At 43.1% G+C, this 24,238-nt stretch overlaps 1 protein-coding gene and 1 pseudogene across 1 annotated transcript; one reads left to right on the top strand and one right to left on the bottom strand.

Annotated features, from left to right (window-relative positions):
* Positions 1–4,090: 4,090 nt before the first annotated feature.
* LOC109439556 (insulin growth factor-like family member 3) lies at positions 4,091–5,977 on the bottom strand. The gene is made up of 3 exons (XM_019719868.2): positions 5,884–5,977; positions 4,739–4,789; positions 4,091–4,591 (listed from the first exon to the last, which is right to left on the bottom strand). The coding sequence occupies exons 1-3, from the start codon at positions 5,900–5,902 to the stop codon at positions 4,317–4,319; spliced, it is 345 nt and encodes a 114-aa protein (XP_019575427.2). The 5' UTR covers positions 5,903–5,977; the 3' UTR covers positions 4,091–4,316.
* Positions 5,978–13,531: 7,554 nt separating this feature from the next.
* Positions 13,532–23,911, top strand: LOC109459893 (elongation factor 1-alpha 1; annotated as a pseudogene).
* Positions 23,912–24,238: the final 327 nt, after the last annotated feature.

The raw sequence follows: 24,238 nt of genomic DNA, 5'->3' as shown, positions 1-24,238 counted from the left end.
CTATTTTTTGGAAAGATAAAGTTTTAGCACCACCTCAGTTAAAAATGATTACTCCTATTGGGGGTCCTATACAAAAGACCCTATGGAAAGTAGCTTTAGGTTTAGGTCAAAATCAGATTTGGAATGGAAATTATACTAAAGATGTTGGTAATCAATATACCTTTAAGTTTGAAAAAACACAGATGTTTAATTTACAAGTATGTCTTAAAACTCCTTTTGTTTTTCTGATGGGAAAGTTCACAATTGATTCAACCTTAAAAATAGTTGAATGCCATCAGTGTCGTTTGTTCATTTGCATAGATTCTTCAATTTATAATTCCTCCCAATATCAGATAATAATCTTGAGAAAAAGATGAGGTCTGTGGATTCCTGTCCAAGCCCCTCGAGTATGGGAGGGCTCTCCCACTGTTCATATTGTTCTTCAGTTGCTTCATAAGATATTACATAGAACTAAAAGATTTGTAGGATTGCTGATTACTGCTATTATGGGCATAATTGCTATAACCACTGTCGCTGCTATTTCTGGTGTTGCTCTACATCAAACTGTTCAAACTACAGAATTTGTACAAAAATGGCATGAAAATGCTAGTAAATCTTGGAATCAACAAATCAAAATAGATCAAGAAATTAATGTTAGATTAACAGATTTAGAAACCACTATTGTATTTCTTGGTGATCAAGTAAAAACTCTTCGCACTATGATTACCTTAAAATGTGATTGGAATGTATCCACTTACTGTGTAACCCCATTTTCTTATAATCAATCTCATACCCCTTGGTCTGAGGTTCGAGCCCATCTCCTGGGACATATGCCTAATCTCACTGTGGACATTATACAATTACAACAAGAAGTTGATCAGATGTCCAGCGCCAAGCTTTGGCTCCTCCCTGGAGAAGAGATACTTTCTGCGGCTGCAGAAGGACTTTCCAATTAAAACCCTGTTAAATGGATAAAGAATCTGGGTGGAGGGTTTGCTGGGGCTATTGCTATTCTGCTTATTATTCTTTGTCCATTTTGTGTAGTCCTCAGATGTGGACAAATAGCCCTCCGACGGGCTATAAATGAAGAAACTGCATGGTCTGTGTCTCTCATACTTCAAAAACAAAAAAGGGGGAGATGTAGTCACACAACAGCCTAGCCAACTGTCCCCCCGTATCTTTCCTTAAGGAAACAAGAGTCTGTGAGACTGGGTCTTTCTGGGACTCTGTTCCATCCTTGTGTTTACACCTTATGTCTCTCTGTCTGGTCCCCAAAAGATGGTTTGCAGCCAAAGACGGGTAAGATATCTCACGGGAGATACAACCTAAGCCAGGCGGAACCGAGTGGGGACCCCCAATGAGCTGCCTTGGAAGAATATGGGAAGGAGCCTTGCCTCCCCTTCCCCCTGCCTGGGAAAAGCGGCTGCTGGCTCTGACTTTCCCTCTCACCTAATTGTGAGAAAAGTCTTGAGAGTGATAAGATTAAACTCTCTCTGCTCAGCTCTGTGAAACAATTTCAACATGTGATATATGTCCCTTAAAAGAGTTGCATAAGTCACCTCAAGGACTTTCTGCTTCGGCTGTTTGAAGATCAACACAATTGGTTTGGGTTGTTTCTATAACGTGGTATGTGAGTCTCACAGACCATGCCAAAAACACTGCTACTCCCTTGTATACTTATCAATAAAAACTTCCAGTCAGCCTTATTCTGGGTTCTAGTCCTCTGAGACTGAGAGACCCCTGGCCTTCGGAGAGATTTAACTGCATTAAGTCTCTGTTTGTTTCTTTCTTAAAAACTTAACCAAACCACCCCTTCTCGCACCCTCACTGCCTGTGTTGCGCTGGATGCGACATTCTGCCTTTACACCTGGGGAAATTGGAAGGGCTTCAAATGGCTTAACCATAAGTTCCCACTCACTCTGCTCCTATGGATAAGGTCACCTAGCCAAACACTCCAGATAAAGGGGACCAGCTACAGTTCTTGCTTATTCCTGAGGAAATGGCTTCAATTCCCTTTAATATCAAATAAGCCAATCATATCTACCCACAGGAATCAGGGGTCACCCCACCCTCTTGATACTACAAAGCCCATCTTCACAGTGCTCTCAAGGGCAACCTCTGTGTGACCCTGAATTTCATGAAGTGTTCTCCTCCCCCAGGACGTGAGTGTATGTAAATAATAAACTGCTTCAATTTCGTCTGTTCAGAGTTGGGTGTCTTGTGTTAACTCTCCCTAGAACCCGAGAGCAGGAATTCCTCCCTCATAAGTAAAAGTAGGAAGAGATTAAAACAATAAGAAAATAAAAAGAGAAGTTTAGGTCATATAAATATATGCAACATTAAATCGTCAGATAGTCTAGAAGTAGTCTTTAAATCTTCACAGGTCTCTGGTTTATTTACATTATCTTGTTATTTATTTGTCTTCATTTCAAAATACATGTCTGAGGAGGGCTGTATACTTTTCAAGAAGACAATTTTGTGTCATCTGCTCAACCTGTAACTTACATCTTGAGCATCTTCCTCATTATGCCTCCCAGAAGCTCAGTGAGATGGGCATTCTCCTCCCTGGTTTATCTCTGAGGAAACTGAGGCCCAGGAGGTGGAAGTAGAGGGGAGTCTCTGAGCGCCCCAAGATGGGAGCACAAGAGTGAGCACAGGATCTTCCTCTCCTGGCTCTTTCCCCACTGTTACCATGCAGCAGCCCACCCGTCTGTTTCCTCGTACCTGCCCCTAAAGCAAGGAGAGTCTGTGAGACGGATCCATTCCAGGACTTTGTTTCACCTTTGTACTTGCACCTCATGTCTCACTGTTTGGCCCCAGAAAGATGGCTGGTCAGCCAATGACGAGTAAGACTCCCCACGGGGTGGGGGTGGGGGGAGACAACTCAAGCCAGGCGCAGTCGAGTGGGGACCAACAGGAGAATCCACGGGGTTCATAGAGGTGGGCACATCTCCCCACCTTCCCCTGGCTAAGGAGAGCCTCTGCCTCTGTGGCTTCATTCCTTTCCACAACCTGCAGGGGAAGAGATTCAATGGTGTGCTCTCCATCTATTCATATGCATATAGGTTTTGTCCCTTGGGGAAGTACATACATCCTGAGACTTATGGTTCAGCTGCCTTCAGGCAAGGGTGATTGTCTTCAATGAGTTTCCTATTGTAATATATGGAATTCACCGATCTTGAGATTGACAAGCTTCATCTCCTTTATTTCCCCACCTAACTAATAAAATCTATGCATAGGCCCGATTCAGGTGCCCAGTCCTGGAGGTCCCTTGACCCCACTTCACTCTATTCATGGCTACTGTCTTCTCTTAACCCTGCGCCGCCCTCCTCGCTCCTCACAACCCTCATCACACGGGACTTGACAACCACGTTAGCACAGGTTGAGAGAAAGATAATGACATAAGTTGAGAAAGACACTGACATAGATCATAATACAGAAAATACTACATTTTTACAGGGATCTTCCTAGAAAGGTTTCCTTCAGCTGCAGAGAAAGAAGCATTTAAGGCAGTATACGAGACCCAGACAAAGAGAAGAATGGAAAGATTCTAGAAATGGCCATAGGTATAACGATAGGACAGGGGATCCTCTTTTTTCCTCCTTTAAATTAAAGTATATTAGGGTGACAATTCTTAGTAAAGTTACATTGTTGCTGAAAAATGGCAAGGACCAAGAAACTCAAGCGGCACGCGGAGATCAGGGAGAACACAGCATTATTACACCGGCGGGATCCTTCCCAAAAGACTGAGCCCCTAGCAAGGTTTTGAGCAGGTTTTTATGGGTTGAGGACTTCCTTGAGTCGGGGAAGGGGTAGGTGTCCTCTGGCGATTGGCTCAAGGTGTGGCTTGGAGGGGGTTATGCGGAAGTGGGCTGGGGTTTAGGCTGGGGACCTCTCCACTCGGGCCACCATTTTAGCTCAGTTTCATGTGGCAGGGAACCAATTTAAGGTCAGTTTTCCCATCAACATCGATATGGAATCTTCTTAAGAGTTTTTCCTTAAGCCATGAGCAGTTGGAACTGTAAGGCTTGCAGTGAGATAATGAGGCTAAGAGAGTGAGGCGGGTTGAGGAAAGTGAGTGCTTTATTCTGCGATGCCGGGCGAGGTTCACTGGTCTGCAGACGGGGCCGGTGATGTCACGCCCAGGACAGAGCGCGGGCAGATGAGCAGGCCCCCCCAGCGCAGATTCGGCATGAGTGGCTGCATCCGGAGTTGTTTATCGCACCAGCGGTCTGCTGCCTTTTCTGGGCATTCCTCCCTCATAAGTAAAAGTAGGAGCGGTCTGACTTGGTTCCTGGCCGCTTTGACCACACCCGTAGCTGACCTAACAGGAACCTTTACTGGGGGCAGTTCCTGGAGATGGGGGAGGAGGAGCACCGAGATTTCACACCTAGAACCTTCAACTTCACCACAAACTTCTTCTGGGGTCCAAAGGACTCGGGACAGCAGAGCTCAAAGCAGGGATGGAAGGTACACTTGGGGCCACAGAGGCGGGTCCGGTCCAGGGGCAGGATGGTGTCATCATCACAGCACTGCTCCAAGGGGTTGTAGATCTGGTCCCCACACCTGAATGCCGGCTGGCACAGCCACAGTCCAGAGCTGCTGGGGGTGTCTGAACAGGAATTGCTGGTATGAGCCCAAGGAGGATCAGGCACTATGTCCCCCCCCAAAAAAAATAATCGGGAGCCTTCTGTGAACCATAATCTTTCTTCCCAAGTGTAGCCTCATCCCGCTTCACTCTTCCCCATCCTCTACTCACCTGTGACTTCCTTTGAACACTGGAGGAGGAAGGCTAATAAGTAAACACGAGCTGGAGGAGAGAGAAAGGGGGTTAAGGATGGGGCTGGGAGTGTGGACCTCACGTTGACCTCAGAAGGGCAGGCCAATGTGGGGACAGCTTAGTTCCATATTTGCTCTACAGTCTTGGGTTTGGGGCCATCTCTGCATAGGCTCGAGTTCCAGACAACTTGAAAGACGAGAGGAGAGGGTGGGGAAGAGACAGGAGGGGATGGGAGTACAGGAAAAAAAGAGGAGAGAGATGGAGTTACCCAAAAGGACGTGTGAATGAACACAGCAGGCATTACTTATCTGGATGGAACAGAGATGACAAACTTCATCCCCTGCTCCTTCCTCCCTGAGCCTGAACAGAAATAGGCTCCTAACTCGGGCACAGATCCTGTGGGCGCCATGCCTGGGACCTTCAGCCTCCCAGCAGCCTGATCTGAGAGCTCGAGGACCCGGGGAAACAATGCTGGAAGCAGGGCCAGAAGGAGCCACACAGGTGGCCCAGTTAAAGGGTAAGATACCCCCTCACCACAACACCCCTCCCAGGGGTTGTAGGAGTTCCTATATGGGGTGCCAGCTGGCACACCCACAGTCCAGGATCTGGGGAAGTCGGAGCTGGATTGGACTCTAAGGACCAGTCTAGGACCTTTGGGAGCTCCCTCTCCCATCCATAGTGCCACCTCCTCCCTCCTCACTACACCTGTTCTCACCTGTGACTCCTGAGTCTGAGCCCAGGAGTTAAAAATGAAAACTGCAGTGAAGAAGCAGAAGGGAAATGAGAATAACGTTGAGAGGACAATATCTCATCATATTACGCAAGATGATGTTTCTGAGCTGCTTTCATTGCTGGAAACAGCTCAGAGTGAATTTTGAGACACTCTGAGAAGGGATCCAGGAGACTGGACTTGGCAGGTGAAGAAATGCAAGGAGGGTTCTGGCAGGAGTTAAGAGTCTAAAATGTGAAGGTTAAGAGAGAGATTTGTACATAATTAGAGATAACATGGGTGATACATGGCGGGAAGTGAAGAATTGAATAGGAAAGAATTAAGTTTGAGGTTCAGAGATACATTAGGGGTGTAATAACACTTAAGCTGGACTTGGGGCTGGAGCCCCCCTTACCAAAGATTCTGGGCAGCATGGCTCTTCATTACCCAGCAGAGCAGCAGAAGAGCTGGGTGTGGGACTTTATACTGAGACTTATATAGCCTCACACGTTACAACAGAAGCTCAGTGCTGTGGGAAAGGGAGGAGCATGAGGAATAATAGTTAAATGTAAGGAAAAAACACATGAACTAATTTAGCAAAGTGTTCCTGAACCAGTTCCAACTGGCTGCCACCTTCCCAGATATCTCAAAACCTTAGTAAATACTATGTTGGAACTTTTCAAAGTTGTGACATGTTTTTCTTTGGACACTTTCTATCCACCAAACACCGGTTTTCTTGGCACGTTCCCCACTAAGCACTGACCTTTTTTAGACTTCCTATACTTGTCCACCCTGGAAGTTTCCAGGGCTCTCTCTATGCCCCCATGCAATCCACCTCCAGATCTGCAAAGTTTATAATTCTTCAGTTATTTACAGGAAATTGTGAAGGTGCGGTGTGATCTAGAAGAAGATCAGGGGCTGCAGAAACTCTGCCAGGGAGAACGAAAAAGGAGTAGATTGATGTAGGGTGAACGTCTGGGATTCATAACACAGACTGAAAGGCAGCTCCCTGTAGAGTGTCTTGTCCAAAGAAAGGCTCCCTCTGTGATTTTTACTATTATTTTATTGTCACCACTACTGCCATTGTGACAAGCTAATGAGTGAGGTATTATTAGATGTGTCCCTCTGTTCTCTGCTGGCGTCCTCCCCATGTCACAGTGAAAATATTGGGAAGGTGAAAGAGAGTTCAGGCAAAGACTTTGAGACCTTGTAAAAGCTCATAGTTAGTGGGAGGGACTCCTTTCTCTTCTGTTTAAGTGTATGTGCCATAGCTCAGTATGGAGGGTCAACGCATGCATGCATGTGTATTAGCCCTCCTCTCTTAAATTGGCAGGTGTGTGGTTGTGTGGGTTAGTATCTGTCTCAGCAGGTTTCTATAATGTTTCCTCCTACCCATGAACCCTAACAGGAGTCCCGTGTGTGGAGAGTCACAACCCATTTACTCAGAACAGCTGCTGGGAAAACAGAGCTGGAAGAAGCACATTCCTATTTCCTAAATTAATTAGTTTTGCTTCATTCATAATTCTTAACCTACAAGCAAGGAATTCCTGACTGAAATAGAAACCCCAGATAAACAGTACAACTGACTATGTAGTAAAATTTTAAAGGTTATTACTACAAGAATTAATCTTTATATAATTAAATTATCTACATAGAAAATCCTATGGAACCTATTGTCAATAAAGGAGAAGGCTGATATCTTGGTGAGTAAAAAAGCACTAAGCTCTTTTCAGATTTAGACAGTTCAAAATGGAGGATAGGACACCTTGTTTGGGGTTGTAATGACGAGCAGGGAAAGGGAGGAGAAGGAAAACAGGCTAGAATGGGGCTAGTGAATTTTTTTATTTAGCAATATCTAATCAATGTATTTAGCAATATACAATAGCAAAAGACAAAGGCAATTAATAGAATGTGCTAATGTCAGAAAGTAAAGGTGGTTAAGACTAAACCACATACATTGATAACAATGTCACATCAAAGGAGTACACATACTTATAAGTTTTAGAGAGCCCAACATGTGTTTACTATTGATCAAAAATCACTTGGCTAAATACACAAATAACATCAGTAAGGAGAATCCAAAAGCAGCAATAACCTCTATAGGATAGTAGCTATTACAGTAGATGTCAAAAGCTCACCAAACTGGGGGAGAACAACACTGGAAAACTCATACATCAAAACCTTGCCAGGTATGTAGCTGAGAGAAACCCAGGCGTCTCCCACACTGTTGTTTGTTAGTTCCCAAGAATGCTGCTGCTGTTGGCATTGTGGTTGTTGTTAGAAGTCAAGGCATCTTCTGATGTGTAAGCTGCAAGCTGCATACAAGTTTTCTAGATGCTCACAAGTTCTCAAGAAGGCTAACTGTGGGTAACAACACTGGAGAGGTCGGAACCAGCCAGACTTCACCAGGTCCACGGCTGGAAGTCAGGACATCCGCTGGTGTTATAAGCTGCACGTTGCTGGAAGTCTTCAAAATGTTAGAATGATGAGAAATCACCAATGACAAATGACCAAATGATGAAATAATAATTATTAACTCTGTCAACTGAGATCTGTCTTATATATTTTCTCAGATGTACCTTAGACCCCAGTTTCTTGTTCCTGCCTCACCCTCCGGGAATCACCAGTTCCGGGAGGGTCCGGCAGTTACTGATATGAATGCTGCCCACCCGGCCAAAGGGCCAATTCATCTGGATAAGCAATATCTGCTGTTCTTGCATGAGACCATCAGCCCAAGGCCTTCCAAAGCCTGGGAACGTGCCTGTCACGTCGTCCTGATATAACTTAGCTACTTCTTCACTTCATCTGCTGGTGTGGGCGAAACAGACAGAGCAAAGAGGAAACTCTCTCAACCCCTGATCAACAATTTCTTTAACCCTAAGCTAACCATCACCTCACAACACGGTCAGAACAACAAACATCATCTCATATCTCCTGCTCGACAGAATGAGACCAAACAGAAAACCTCATCTCATGTCTCCCCTGCTCCGGAGGATGAGACCAAAGGGGGAATTTACTCAACTCCTGATCACAGCATAGAAATCACCTCACACACAGGAACAGATAAAAGCTAACAGACAAAAGCTCACCTCAACCAATGAAGGCAAATTTTCTTCAACATCTTTCCCCCAGGGCTAGACAAGCCATGCTGCAGCTGAGCAGTTTTAAAGCTGGCGTGGGGGGAGGTGGGAAGCCTCGTGCCTCCTCATCCCTGGGAGACGGCAAGGAGCACGTTCTTAGGACGGCATCCCTGGAAGACAGATAAGCAGTGAGAACAACATGGCGGTTCTTCATCAGCCTCCCGTGCTCTCCTGGCCCAGAGGATAAGCGTGTTCCACCACGACTGACGTTCGCTGCACTTAATTCTTGCTGTGTGTCCCATGTGGAGACGTGAAAGTACCAGGGACTTGAAGCATCTCCTTAAACCTACCAAACATAAAAAATAAAAATAGCTCCTGGAACTAATCATTGACTTTGGAAAGATTGTAGGATGCAAACGCAACATGCAAACAATCAAGTGTTTCTTTACACTGGCTTTAACAATTAGAAATTGAAATTTAAAAGAAGAATCCCATTTACCCCCCTGCCCCCATTGAAATACTTAGGGATGAGTCAATAAAACATATACAGGACATACATGCAGGAAACTACAATTAATGGATGAAAGAAATCAAGGAAAAAATAAATAAATAAGGAGACTTATTTACATGGTGACTTAAAATGCAGTATAAATATAGTTAAGGTGTCATTTTTCCCTAAATTGATCTGCAGATTTAACATAATTGCCATCAAGATCTCAGCAGGAATTTTTGTAGATTCAGACAAGCTAATTCTAAAATTTTTATAGAAAGGCAAAGCATACTAAAATAGCCAAAACAATTTTGGAAAAAAAAAAAGTTGGGGGACTCATGCTACCCAATTTAAAGAATTACTATAAAGCCACAGTAATCAAGACAATGTAGTGTTGGCAAATGGATAGACAGCTAGATCAGTAGAATGGAATATAGGCTAGAAATAGACCCACACAAATATGCACAAAGATGCCAAGGGAATTGGAGAATTAGAGTCTTTTCAACAAATGGAAGTAGAAGCATTAGGCATTCATATACTGGAGGGGTGAGAATCTATAATTATACCTCACATCTTATATTAACACAAAATTTAACTCCAAATGGATTCAAGTGGAAAATCAAAAATTACAAGTCTTCTAGAAGAAAACCATAGAGAAATATTAGTGGCCTGGAGACATGACATCAGAAACACAATCCATAATGGAAAATATTGATAAATTGCACTTGTCAAAATTTAAAACATTTTGGGGAAAATATTTGCACATCACCTATCTGCCATAGGACTTGTATCCTGAGTACGCAAGACTATGAAAAGTAGGTATCAGGATGTACAAGGACATGAAAAGCTCTCAAAAGTAAACAGTAAGAACACAAAGAATGAGCACAGACGGGGAAAGGTGAGCAGCACTTTGCAGAGGATTACAGATGGCAGATGAGCACACGAAAGATGCTCAAGTTCGTTAGCCATCAGGGAACTGCAAGTTAAGACCACAGTGAAATGCCTCCTCCCATCTATCAGGATGGTTACAATTAACAAAATATTGACAATACTAAGTGCTGACAAGGATGCCGAGAAACCGGACCTCTCACACGTTACTGCTGGAAATGCAAAATGGTCCAGCACTCAGGAAAACAGTTCGGCAGTTTCTTATAGTAACTTTTCTAACCATATTGAGGTTTTCCTACCCCAATAAACTTTAATTAAAAAAATTAAAGATTCACTTATCGTTGACTCAGCACTCACACTCCTGGGCACTTATTCCAGGGAAACAAAAACTGATGTTCCCACAAAATATTTACATGAATAGTCATCACAGTTTTATTTGTAATAGCCCCAAATGGCAAACAACCCAAATGTCCATCAATAGATGAATTGCTAGAGAAGTTGTGAAATATCCGTACGATGGAACACTCCCCAGCAATTCAAGGAAGGAAATACTGATAACATCCAACAGCTTGGATCACAAAGGCATTTTCCCTGGTGAAAGAAACTAGTCTCAAAAGATTATGTGTGGAGTAATTCCATTTATGTAACATTCTGGGAAAAGAGAAACTATAAAGATGGAGAATAGACAGTGATTGCCAGGGCTTAAGTGGGGATGCAGGGGGAGGTGTGACCACAAAAGGACTTCATCAGGGTGTTTGTTTGTTTGTTTTTTGGGGGTGAAGGAACTGTTCTGAGGAGAAACGATGTCTATAGAGTCTGACAATCGGAAGGGCTTTGTACACATGGACTATTGTTATTGCCTGTAGTCGTCACTTTTACCTTCCATCTAGAAACCTCAAATAACCAGTCCATTTATGAAGTTAAATGAATTTCTCTCTGATTTTGCAGGGTACTGGTTTTCCTCATTATGTAAATTTATGCTATGAATAGATTTGATAGACACACTTGACATTGTTGAGCCAAAAGAGATAACGTGAATCACTGTTGTCATGTACAAGCGTGTGAGAGTTTTGAGTTGGGCAGGAGTCCTGGTAGGAGGGTGATGGGTCCTGTGTCAGCTGTTCCTCTGACTGTGCTGAGACTTGGGCTTGTCTATACGTGTGGTGCATTCTGTCCCACCTTCCCTGCGCTTCCCTGAGTGGTTAACCTGCAAGGATCCCAGGGGTGCATCTGTTCGTATCTGGTAGCACCACTGCACACTCGGATCCAATTTAGATCCAATTTAGAAAATATCTGTAGTAACTTTAATGCATTTAATTGTATATATTTTACATTATAATATACATTTGTTTCTTTGTGAAAGGAAAAAGCAATGTGTTCCCACTATCACACACTGTTGTCTTACTTTAGGAGCCCATGGTCCGTATAGAGCTAAATGTTAACTTCTAAGTACAGTAGTTGTTTTCAATCCTTCATATCATGTGGCAACTCTTGATGGCCTGTTAGACTTTTAAAGAGTAATTTTGGGGATATTTGGGGTGATTACTTGGGGTTGTTAATTAAGCTAATAGAAATGAATTGACTTAATAAAAATGAACCATTATTTTTGTCAATTACAACAGTAAAATCCAAATTCCTATGTTCTGAAACATTTCAATCCAACATGTTTCCAGAAATGGACTCAATTGGATCATAAGGAATCTGCGTGGAGTCCCCTGTGTCCACGGTATCTACACAAATGTTTTGCTTTATTGGATACTTATAATCCCAACATGGGGAAATGTTATTTCACTGTATTTGAAGAGGACACAGAAGATCTGAGAGGTGAAGTCATTTGACAAAATCCCACAGCTTGTAAGTGGTGGAGTCAGACTCTAAAATAATGGAAGAGAATTCTGAGCATACGTACTATTTAACAACTATGAAGGTGCTAGAGCCAGAAACTGGTAACAGCATTGGACTCTGAGGGCTGTAAAAGGAGATGAAGCTCAAAGAAAGGGACAGCGATTTTTATTTTTAATTAAAAAAAAAAGTGTGCTGTAAGTTTTACCCTATATATGCGTTCTTTTGAAAATGTAGAAAGAATCCAGGTTGGGCCAATAACCAGGATAAAAAGCATCCTACATAATAAGCACAGTGACAGAGGTAAGCAGGAGGGCTAAGGGGACACAGAGAATGGGCCCTTATTCTTTATTTTACTTTTTTAGTTTCAGGTGTGCAATGTAATGATTAGACGTTTACACCCCTCACAAAGTGAGAACCCCAACACGTCTACTACCCACCTGACACCGCACGTAGCTGTTACAATACCATTGACTATATTCCCTCTGCTGTGCTCTACATCCCGTGGGTCCTTACTCTTTATCACTGGGTGAAACAGGACCCAGGATGGGAAGGTGGGAGGAGGAGCTGCCTGAGCTGAGCCCTGAAGAAGTGAGAGTTTTTCAGATGAAGGGCCGGAGGAGGCCTGGAAGCAGAGGCCTGCAGGAGTCACAGCTTGGAAGCCTGTTTGGGGAATGGCGGGGGGGACTCTGTTGGGGTGGATGATGGAGGTCAGTGGTGCTGTAGGAGGAGGTGGGGCGGGGAAGCAGGGCAGATCATGACGGACCTTGCTGGACATGCCAGGGAGTTTGGGTTTCATCATGGAGGCAGTGGTGGAGTGTCACCCAATGATTTTAAGCTGTGAAAATCCACATTCCTGTGACACTGAGGTGTCACCCTCACACTCAAGACTGTCACAGTCATCACTGCAGCCAGGAAGTAATGTCCCTGGATCACATAGCCGCTCCCTAGCATTATCTTGGTTATTGTTTCTTTATTATAACATGGTTTGTTGGTGTTGGTGACAGTTTCCACGGGTCTCTTGCATTTTTGCATGTCTTGCAGTTAGGCAGTGAGTGTTTTTCCTTCCAGGTTCTTTTCAAGGATGTTAGTGCAGCCAACGGCCTTGGAAGATGGAGGGAGTGTCTCTCTCAGGAGCACAGGATAGATTTGTTTAGCGTCCTGTGTAATAGTGACAAGATCTTCCTTCAGGACAAAGGCCAGGCAGGCTTATGGCCCATTATGAAAAATTCAGATTTCCTAACTTTGGGGTTTGTCTCCTGTAATGCAACCCACTGTTTGCAGGCCTCACCTGATCCTTTCCCTCGCCCTGTGGGAATTGGGGCTCAGGGGACAGGTGCAAATGCTGATACTCTGGTTACTCTCTATTGCTGTGAGGAGGAAACTGCCCTTTGTCTCTGACCCAGAAGACTTGTGTCTTCTGAGAGAAACCATGAAACTGGTAGGATCCAGTTTCTTCCCAGTTCTTGACAGTTTACTTATGTATATTTTTATTTATGCCTTGTGATGTTTCCAAAAGTACTCCTGCATGCACTGTACTGCTATTTGCTGCCACAGGTAAAGAAAGACAAACTTATATAAAAGCGATTTTGCCTTATTAATAAGTTTTATACTGACTACCATTCAACAACTTTATTGAGATATAATTAATGTATGTATACGCCATAAGTTTTACTGGTTTAAAGTGCGTGATTCACTTTTTTGCAATGGGTTTGCCACCAGAACAGAGTTGTAGTGAAAACCACCTCTAAATCTAACCCAAAATGGGAAAGGAAAAAACATACATTAACATCGCTGTCATTGGACACGTGGATTCCGGCGAGTCTACCACTACTGGGCATCTGATCTACAAATGTGGTGGGATCGACAAAAGAACCATCGAAACATTTGAGAAGGAGGCTACTGAGATGGGAAAGGCCTCCTTCGAGTGTTTGTTACACAGCAGCCTAGCAGACTGTCTCCCCATGTCTTTCCTTAAGGAAAGAAGAGTCTGTGAGACTGTGCATCTCTGGGACTGTATATTTCTCTCTATTTAGTCTCCAAAAGAGGGTTTGTGGCCAAAGACGAGTAAGATCCCCCACGGGTGGGGGGGCAACTTAAGCCAGGGGGAACCCCATGGAGACCCCTAATGAGCTGCCTTAGAAAGATTTGGGAAGGGGCCTTGTCTCCCCTTCCCCCTGCCTGGGAAAAGCGGCTGCTGGTTCTGACTTTTCCCTCTCACCTAATTGTGAGAAAGGTCTTGAGAGTGATAAGATTAAGCTCTCTGCTCAGCTCTGTGAAACAATTTCAACATGTGATATATGTCCCTTAAAAGAGTTGCACACCTCACCTCAAGGACTTTCTGCTTCGGCTGTTTGAAGATCAACATAATTGGTTTGGGTTGTTTCTATAACGTGATAAGTGAGTCTCACAGACTGTGCCAAAAACACTGCTACTCCCTTGTATACTTATCAATAAAAACCTCCAGTCGGCTTTATTCTGGGCTCCAGTCTTTCAGAACTGTGAGACCCCTAGCCTTCTGAGATTTAACTGCACTAAGTCTCTGTATGTTTCTTTCTTAGAAACTTAATCCAAAGCCGCCTGTCGTGCGGGGCATCAGGCGGGGTCTCTGCCCCCGCTCCCTGCACAAGACCACAGGTGTCATGCGGGGTGGCCTGCGGGGTCTCTGGTCCCGCTCCCCTCATAAGAACGCAGGATGTGGCCAGGCCCAAAAGGAACACCCATGGAGCCATAGGTAGGGAAGTCATACCACTATGGTCTCACTGGAGGCTGGGTTCACTGGACATGCGACCTGCTGTCCGCTTTGCTGCCAACCAACCGACGACTCTCCTCCACTCTCCTCAACTCTGCTCCTCTACTCTCCTCCGTAGCCGCAGCAGTTATATTAGTGACCAATGGCTCAATGGTTACAGCTGACAGCCAACCAGCCACAGCTGATGGCCATCTACCACCCGAGCCAGCACCTTTCTATGTGAGGCCGAGAGCCTGGAAACTGCTTTCTGGGGCTCTGTCCCCACACCGCCCCTTCTTGCACCCTCACTGACTGTGTTGTGCTGGACGCAACATTGGAGTATGCCTGGGTCTTGGATAAACTGAAAGCTGAATGTGAGCGTGGGATCACCACTGATATCTCCCTGTGGAAATTTGAGACCAGCAGTATCATGTGACCATCACTGATGACCCAGGACACAGAGACTTTATCAAAATCATGACCATGCTGTACTGATTGTTGCTGCTGGTGCTGGTGAGTGGGAAGCAGATCTGCCCAAGAACAGGCAGACCCGTGAGCCTGCCCTTCTGACTTACACACTGGGTGTGAAACAATTAATTGTTGGTGTTAACAAAATGGATTCCACTGTGCCACTTTACAGTCAGAAGAGATACGAGAAATCGTTAAGGAAGTCGGCACTTACATTAAGAAAATTGGCTACACCCCTGACACAGTAATATTTGTGTCAATTTCTGGTTGGAATGGTGACAACATCCTGGAGCCAAGTGCTAACACACCTTGGTTCAAGGTTTGAAGGTCAGTGGCAGTGCCAGTGGAACGGTGCTGCTTGAAGCTCTGGACTACATCCTGTAACTAACTTGTCCAACTGTCAAGCCTTTGTGTCTGCCCCCCCAGGATGACAACAAAATTGGTGGAATTGGTACTGTCCCTGTGGGCCGAGTGGAGACTGGTGTTCTCCAGCCCGGTATGGTGGCCACCTTTTCTCCAGTCAACCTTACAACTGAAATAAAGTCTATTGAAATTGGCCATGAAGCTTTGAGTGAAGCTCTTCCTGGGGACAATGTGGGCTTCAGTGTCAAAAATGTGTCTGTTAAGTGACATCAAAGGAATGGAGGCAGTGAGGTGGTCTTCTTGAGTTTTCCTCTGGAACTTACCACAAATTGAACTTCTATAACTCATCAGAGGACTCTCTGCTCATCACACAGAACACCTAAGAGACTCCTACGAGGATTACTTGAAGGTGGGAAAACTGAGTAAGCAGGGGAAGACGGAAGGGAGTGGAGTGGAGATGCGGCCTGCATCCGTGGCTGCAGAGACGCAGGGGGTCCCAGGACAGAACAGAGACTACAAGAGCCAGGAGGTGGGCTCTTTCCCTGCATCCCACAGCTGACCGCTCCTGCCGAGAGAGCAGCATATCCAGCACTTGAGACAGTAACCTCAGCTGAGACCTCCAGCTGGGCTCTAGGTGGACAAAGGAGGTAAACACCATACCTGGGCCCCTCCCCCCACTCTCCCAATCCTATCCCCACCCTTCCAGAGACTCAAGCTGACCCCTGAACTGAGGAGTAGTGTCAGATTACAGAGGAGAACTAGCACTCAGGATCTGGGAAGACCCAGCTTGCAGCTCTGACCAGGGAAAAGACTGGGAAGAGTGTGGCACTGCTGGGCTGGGAGAGAGAAGACTCCTCTATTCCCAGTCCCCACCTTTTCTGGGCCTAGGGCGGGGCAATTAAAACTGCTGAGACACTCCCAGGGATCAGCAGTAGGCAGCAGACTCAGCTCTGGGCTTTCAGCAGCTCAGAAATCTCCCGCCCTCCACACACACACACACACACACACACACACACACACACACACGCATACATACATACACACGGAAGAAGTGCCCTAAGAGTCAGGCGACCTGGGCACAGGGCTGGCTGTGCTACTCTCAGTGCGCATATGTGGAGGCAAGAGCATAAACTGCACTGACTTTGTAAAAACTACCATCCAGCCCCATAGCCCCACTCATCTAGAACTGTAAACCCAGGGTCACTCTGGGCGTCTGCCTGCACAAGATGCAGAGGACTCTTTGGTAAAGCAGAGGACAACCTAGAGAGTACTTGATGGGCTTAAGCCAAGACTGGCGCTGCTTTTTTTTTTTTTGGGGGGGGGGAGGGGGAAGGGGAACAGGACTTTATTGGGGAACAGTGTGTACTTCCAGGATGTTGTTGTCCTTTCAATCTTAGTTGTGGAGGGTGCCGTTCAGCTTCAAGTTCTTGTCCTTTCAGTCTTAGTTGTGGAGGGTGCAGCTCAGCTCCAGGTCCAGTTGCCGTTGCTAGTTACAGGGGGCACAGCCCACCATCTCTTGCGGGAGTCAAACCCGCAACCTTGTGGTTGAGAGCCCGTGCTCCAACCAACTGAGCCATCAGGGAGCTTAGCAGCAGCTCAGCTCAAGGTGCCGTGTTCAATCTTAGTTGCAGGGGGCACTGCCCACCATCCTTTGTGGGACTCGAGGAATTGAACTGGCAACCTTGTGGTTGAGAACCCACTGGCCCATGTGGGAATCGAACCAGCAGCCTTCGGAGTTAGGAGCATGGAGCTCTAACCGCCTGAACCACCAGGCCGGCCCCGGCACTGCTTTTTTTGTTTTGTTTTGTTTTTCTATTTTTGATATTTTTGCCTGAGTTGAGTGTGGGTTATCAGTTGTTTTTAAATGTGAGTGTATTTGGTTTTTTCTTTGTTGTTCTTGTTGTGCTTGGTGATTTGCGTTGTTCTGAAATTGCCCTACACCGGGGCCCAGCTCAAGAGGCACAAGATTGAACACAATCAGAGTCCAACTCCAGACCAAACCAGAGTATTAGTGGGTTCGACCTACAAGTGACACACCCAGAGGGAATTCTCTACGGGCACAAGAGCCCATAGGGTCCAAGACTCATTTGAGCAGTCAACCCTCATACAGCAGATCATCCACTGTGGGCAGAGCTAAGTCTCACAACTAGTCAGCCTAGGAGTCAATCCCACCTACTGACAAGCTAAAAGCAATTAAAGATCAACTTTAACAGGACAATATACAAAACACAAGAGTCACCTTTGGAGCACACGCACAGGAGAATAGGGAAGTGGTGCAAGTCAAATATAAAGGACACATATTACATAAGATCACCCAGCAAAAACGAAGAACCCTAGGGGAACTACCTAATACATTGAAGCAAACACAGAGAGTCAGCCAGAATGGGCAAACAGGGAAACATGTCCCAAATAAAAGAACAAAAGAAACCTACAGAATTGGAACCAAATGAAAAGAGGTAACCAACCTACCAGAGACAGAGTTCAGAACACTGATGATAGAATGTTTAAGGAGCTCAGTGACGTTGTAAAGAAGGATAGAGAAATCATAATGAACAACCAGTTAGAAATAAAAAATACAATAACTGAAATAAAGAACACACTTGAAGGAATTACCAGCAGGTTAGATGAAGCAGAGGATCGAATCAGTGACTTAGAAGACAAGTTAGCAGAGATCATCCAAACAGAACAACAGAAAGAAAAAAGAATAAAAAACAATGAAAATGGTTTAAGAGACATCTGGGATAACATCAAGTACAACAACATGCACATCACAGGAATACCAGATGGTGAAGAGAGGGAGCATGGGATCGAGAACATATTTGAAGTAATAATGTCCGAAAACTTCCCTAACCTGGTAAAGGAAACTGACATATAAGCCCAGGAAGTGTAGAGAGTTCCAACCAGGATAAACCCAAACAGGTCCACACCAAGACACATTATAGTTAAAATGGCAAAGGTTAAAGACAAAGAGAGAATCCTAAAAGCAGGAAGAGAAAGACAGCGGGTTGCATACAAGGGAACTCCTATCAGACTATCAAATGACTTTTCTACAGAAACATTACAGGCCAGGAGGGAGTGGCAGGAGGTACTCAAAGTGATGAAAAACAAAGCCCTACAACCTAGATTGCTTTATCCAGCAAGGCTATCATTTAAAATTGAAGGAGAGATAAAGAGCTTCCCAGAAAAGAATAAGCTAAAGGAATTTATTACCACCAAGCCAGCATTGCAGGAAATATTAAAAGGGCTTCTGTAAACAGAAGAAAGATGAAAACAACTAACTACAAATAAAAAAATGGCAATAACTATGTACCTATCAATAATCACTTTAAATGTAAATGGATTAAATGCTCCAATCAAAAGACATAGGGTGGCTGAGTGGATAAGAAAGCAAGACCCTTGTATATGCTGTATACAAGAGACTCACACCAGATCAAAAAACACACACAGGCTGAAAGTGAAGGGTTGGAGTAAGATATTTCATGCAAATGGAAATGAGAAAAAAATTGGAGTTGCAATACTTATATCTGACAAACTGGACTTTAAAATGAAGAATATATTAAAAGACAAAGAAGGGCACTATATAATAATAAAGGGATCGATCCGACAAGAGGACATAATCCTAGGAAACATCTATGCACCCAACATAAGAGCATCTAAATACATAAAACAGATATTGAATGACATAAAGACAGAGATCAACAGTAACACTATCATAGTAGGGGATTTCAACACACCTCTGACAACAAGGGACAGGTCTTCCAGACAGAAAATCAATGTGGAAACAACGGCTTTAAATGACACATTGGACCAGTTGGATTTAATCGATATTTTCAGAGCATTTCACTCCAAAGCTGCAGAATACACGTTCTTCTCAAGCACACATGGAACATTTTCCAATAGACCTCATGTTAGGCCTCAAAACAAGTCTTGATAAATAAGAAAATTGAAATCATTCCAATTGTCTTCTCTGACCACAGTGCTATGAAATTAGAAATTAACTACAGGAAAAAAACTGGAAGACACACCAATTCATGGAGGCTGAATAACATGTTACTAAATAATGAATGGGTCAACCATGAGATCAAGGAGGAAATCAAAGGCTATCTCAAGACAAATGAAAATGAAAACACGATGACCCAAAATCTAAGGGATGCAGCGAAAGCAGTTCTAAGAGGGAAATTAATAGCAATGAAGGCCTACCTAAAGAAACAAGAAAAATCACTAATCAACAGTTTTTCTTCACACTTATGGGATCTGGAAAAAGAACAGCAAAATAAGCCCAAAGGGAGTACAAGGAAGGAGATAATAAAGATCAGAGTGGAAATAAATGAAATAAAGACCAGAAAAACAATACAAAAGATCAATGAATCCAAGAGTTGGTTTTTGGAGAAGATAAACAAAACCGACAAACCTTTTTCCAGACTCATAAAAAAAAGAAAAAGAGAGGGAGGACCCACATTTATAAAATCAGAAATGAAAGAGGAGAAATTACAACAAACATCACAGAAATACAAAACAAATTAAGAAATTACTATGAGCAACTATATGCCAACAAATTAGACAATCTGGAAGAAATGGACAATTTTCTAGGAACATGCAACCTTTCAAGACTAACTCAAGAAGAAACAGAAAACCTGAATAGACTGATTACCACCAGGGAAATTGAATCAGTAATCCACAAGCTCCCAACAAACAAAAGCCCTGGACCAGATGGCTTTACATGTGAATTTTACAAAACATTCAAAAAAGAATGATCACCTATTCTCCTCAAGCTATTCCAAAAAATCCAGAAGGAGAGAAGGCTCCCAAGCACTTTTTATGTATCCACTATCACCCTGATCCCCAAATCAGACAAAGACACTACAAAAAAAGAAAACTACAGGCCGATATCCCTAATGAACATAGATGCAAAAATCCTCAACAAAATATTAGTGAACAGAATTCAGCAATACATTAAAAAGATCATACACCATGATCAAGTGGGATTCATTCCTGGTATGCAAAAGTTGTTCAACCTCTGCAAGTCAATTAATGTGATACACCATATTAACAAAATGAAAAATAAAAATCATATGATCATATCAACAGACGCAGAAAAAGCATTTGACAAAATCCAGCAGCCATTTATGATAAAAACTCCTAAGAAAGTGGAACTAGAGGGACCACACCTCAACATAATAAAGTCCATATATGATAAACCTACAGCTAACATCATACTCAATGGAAAGAAGCTAAAACCATTCCCCTTAAGATCAGGAACAAGGCAAGGTTGCCCACTTTTTCCGCTTCTATTCAACTTAGTTCTGGAAGTTCTAGCCACAGTAATCAGACAAGAAATAAAAGGCATCCAAATTAGTAAGGAGGAAGTAAAATTGTCATTATATGCAGATGACATAATACTATATATAGAGTACCCTAAAGACTCCACCAAAACTATTAGAACTGATAAATGAATTTAGTAAAGTAGCAGGATACAAAATTAATATTTAGAAATAAGTTGCATTTGTATATACCAATAATAAAATATCAGAAGGAGAAATTAAGAACACAATCCCACTTATAATTGTTTCAAAGACTATGAAACACCTAGGAATAAATTTAACCAAAGAAAGAAAAGATCTGTACTCAGAAAATTATAAGACACTGAAGAGAGAAATTAATGGAGATACAAATAGATGGAAACACATACCATGCTCATGGATAGGAAGAATTAATATAATTAAAATGTCAATACTGCCTAAGGCAATATACAGATTCAATGCAATTCCTATGAAACTACCAAGGACATTTTTCACAGAAATAGAACATATAATCCTAAAATTTTTATGGATCCATAAAAGACCCTGGGTAGCTCGGCAATCTTGAGAAATAAGAACAAAGTGGGAGGTATAATGATATATGACATCAAATCTACTACAAGGCTACAGTGATCAAAACAGCATGGTACTGGCATAAAAACAGACACATACATCAATGGAACAGAATAGAGAGAGTCCAGAAATAAATCCATGCCTATATGGTCATTTAATCTACAACAATGGAAGCAAGAATTTATGGTGGGGTAAAGACAGTCTACTCAATAAATTGTGCTGGGAAACCTGGACAGACACATGCAAAAAAAGAAGCTGGACCACCTCCTTATAGCATATAGAAGAATAAATTCAAAATGAATTAAGGACTTAAATGTAAGATCTGAAACCATAAAACTCCTAGAAGAAAATACAGGAAGAAACTTTACAGACATTACCCAGAGTAAGATTTTTACTGATATATCCATTCGGGCAAGGGAAGTAAGAAAAAAAATAAACATGTGTGATTACATGAAACTAAACAGTTTTTTCACAGCAAAGGAAACCATCAATAAAACAAAAAGGGATCCTACTGAATGGGAGAACATATTTGCCAGTGATATATCTGATAAAGGCTTAATAGCCAACATTTATAAAAAACTCACTCAACTCAACTCCAAAAAAAACAAACAACCCTATTAAAAATTGGACAGAGGACATGCAGAGACATTTTTCTAAAGAGGACATACAGATGGCAAACAGACATATGTAAATATGCTCAACTTCACTAATCATTAGAGCAATGCAAATAAAAACCACAATGAAATACCACCTCCCACCAGTCAAAATGGCTGTCATCAATAAATCAACAAACAACAAGTGCTGGCAAGGATGTAGAGAAAAGGGAACCCTTGTGCACTGTTGGTGGGATTGCAGATTGGTGCAGCCACTATGGAAAACAGTAGGGAGGTATCTCAAAAAACTGAAAATGGAACTACCTTATGACCCAGCAATCCCACTCCTAGGTATCTATCCAGAGATATCCAAAACTCTAATTCAAAATGTTTATGCATCCCGATATTTATTGCAGCATTATACAGAATAGCCAAGACATGGAAACAACCAAAATGCCCATCAGTAGATGACTGGATTAAGAAACTGTGGTACATTTATACAATGGAGTATTACGCAGCCACAAAGAAGAAAGAAATCTTACGATTTGCAACAGTATGGATGGACATAGAGAACATTATGTTAAGTGAAATAAGTCAGAGAAAGACAAATACCATATGATCTCACTTATATGTGGAATCTAAAGAAAAGAATAAATGAATGAACTAATCAGAAATAGTCTCAGAGACATAGAGGAAAAACTGAGGGTTGCTAGATGGGAGGGGGTGGGTGGGAATAAGGTGGGAGGTAAGGGGATTAGAAACCACAATGGATAACTACAAGATTGCCACAGGGATACGAAAGTCAGTTTGGGGAATGTAATCAATAATGTTGTAAAGATTTTGTAGGGTATCCGATGGACACTTGTCCCATTAGGGAGACCACCTCAGGAATGATGTAGATGCCTGATCACTGCGCTGTACACCTGAAGCTGAAACTGGACAATAATGAATGTCAACTACAATTTTATATATACATAGAAGTGGAGTACAGCATTAGGAATAGAGACAGTGGAAATGTAATGACTGTATGCGATGTCAGAGGGGTAGTAGATGAGGGGCGGGGGTTATCACTGTGTGAGGGATATAAATGATAAATGTCCATTACATTGTTTTGTACACCTGAAACTAATAAAAAAAAAAAAAAAGAAGAATGTGTCTGTCCAAGATGTTCGTCGTGGCAGTGTGGCTGGTGACAGCAAAAATGACCCACCAATGGAAGCAGCTGGCTTCACGGCTCAGGTGGTTATCCTGAACCATCCAGGCCAAATCAGTGCTGAATACGCATCTGTGCTTGGATGTCACACAGCTCACGTTGCTTGCAAATTTGCCGAGCTGAAGGAGAAGAATGAAGGTCATTCAGGGAAAAAGCTAGAAGATGGCCCCAAGTTTTTGAAAGTTGGTGATGCTGCCATCATTGAACGGTTCCTGGCAAGCCCATGCGGACTGAGAGCTTCTCTGACTACCCTCCTCTGGGCCGTTTTGCTGTTCGTGACATGACACAGACAGTTGCTGTGAGTGTCATCAAAGCAGTGGACAAGAAGGCAGCTGGAGGGGCAGCCGGTTGCTCAGTGGTTAGAGTGCAGTACTTATAACACCAGGGTCGCTGGTTCAATTTCCACATGGACCAATGAGAAACAATGGGTTGAGTTTGGAGCTGAGCCATTGGTGGGCGGCCGACCAGCTCAGTGGTTAGAGCACAGTGTTCATAACACCAGGGTCACCAGTTCCATTCCCACATGGGCCAGTGAGCTGAGCTGCACCTTCCACAACTGGATTGAAAAACAATGACTTGACTTGGAGCTGAGCTGCACCCCACAACTAGATTGAAAACAACGACTTGACATGGAGCTGATGGTTCCTGGAAAGACACCGATCCCCAATATTCCCCCAATATAAAAAAAAAGAAGGCAGCAGGAGATGGCAAGGTCACCGTGTCTGCCCAGAAAGCTCAGAAGGCTAAATGAATATTATCCCCAATACCTGCCACCCCTGTCTTGATCAGTGGTGGAAGAACGGTCTCAGAACTGTTTGTCTCAATTGGCCATTTAAATTTAATAGTAAAAGACTGGTTAATGATTACAATGCATCATAAAACCTTCAGAAGGAAAGGAGAATGTTTTCTGGATCATTTTATGTGTGTGTGGCAGTTTTTAAGTTATTAGTTTTTAAAATCAGTACTTTTAATGGAAACAACTTGACCAAAAATCTGTCACAGAATTTTGGGACCCATTAAAACAAAGTTTAATGAGAAACCTGTGTGTTTTTTTGGTCAACACTGTAACTTCCTATAGTACTACTTAGGTAAGAGACTTAGAGTTGCCCATAACTATTTCTGGTGTTACATCTGCTGAAACTTTAGAATATGATAATTTGAGGTTAAAGTTTTTTCCTGGGTGGGAACTTTGGGTTTTTTCACCTTGTCATTTAAGGGTAGGAATCATCTGT

The sequence above is a fragment of the Rhinolophus sinicus genome, linkage group LG11 (genome assembly GCF_036562045.2).
Source record: "Rhinolophus sinicus isolate RSC01 linkage group LG11, ASM3656204v1, whole genome shotgun sequence".
Lineage (NCBI taxonomy): Eukaryota > Metazoa > Chordata > Mammalia > Chiroptera > Rhinolophidae > Rhinolophus > Rhinolophus sinicus.
This window is presented reverse-complemented; position numbering and strand designations above follow the sequence as displayed.

Coding starts and splice junctions, on each gene's coding strand:
- LOC109439556 (XM_019719868.2), bottom strand. Junction 4,592..4,738: donor GTGTTCAAAGGAAGTCACAG/GTGAGTAGAGGA, acceptor ATTCCTGTTCAG/ACACCCCCAGCAGCTCTGGA.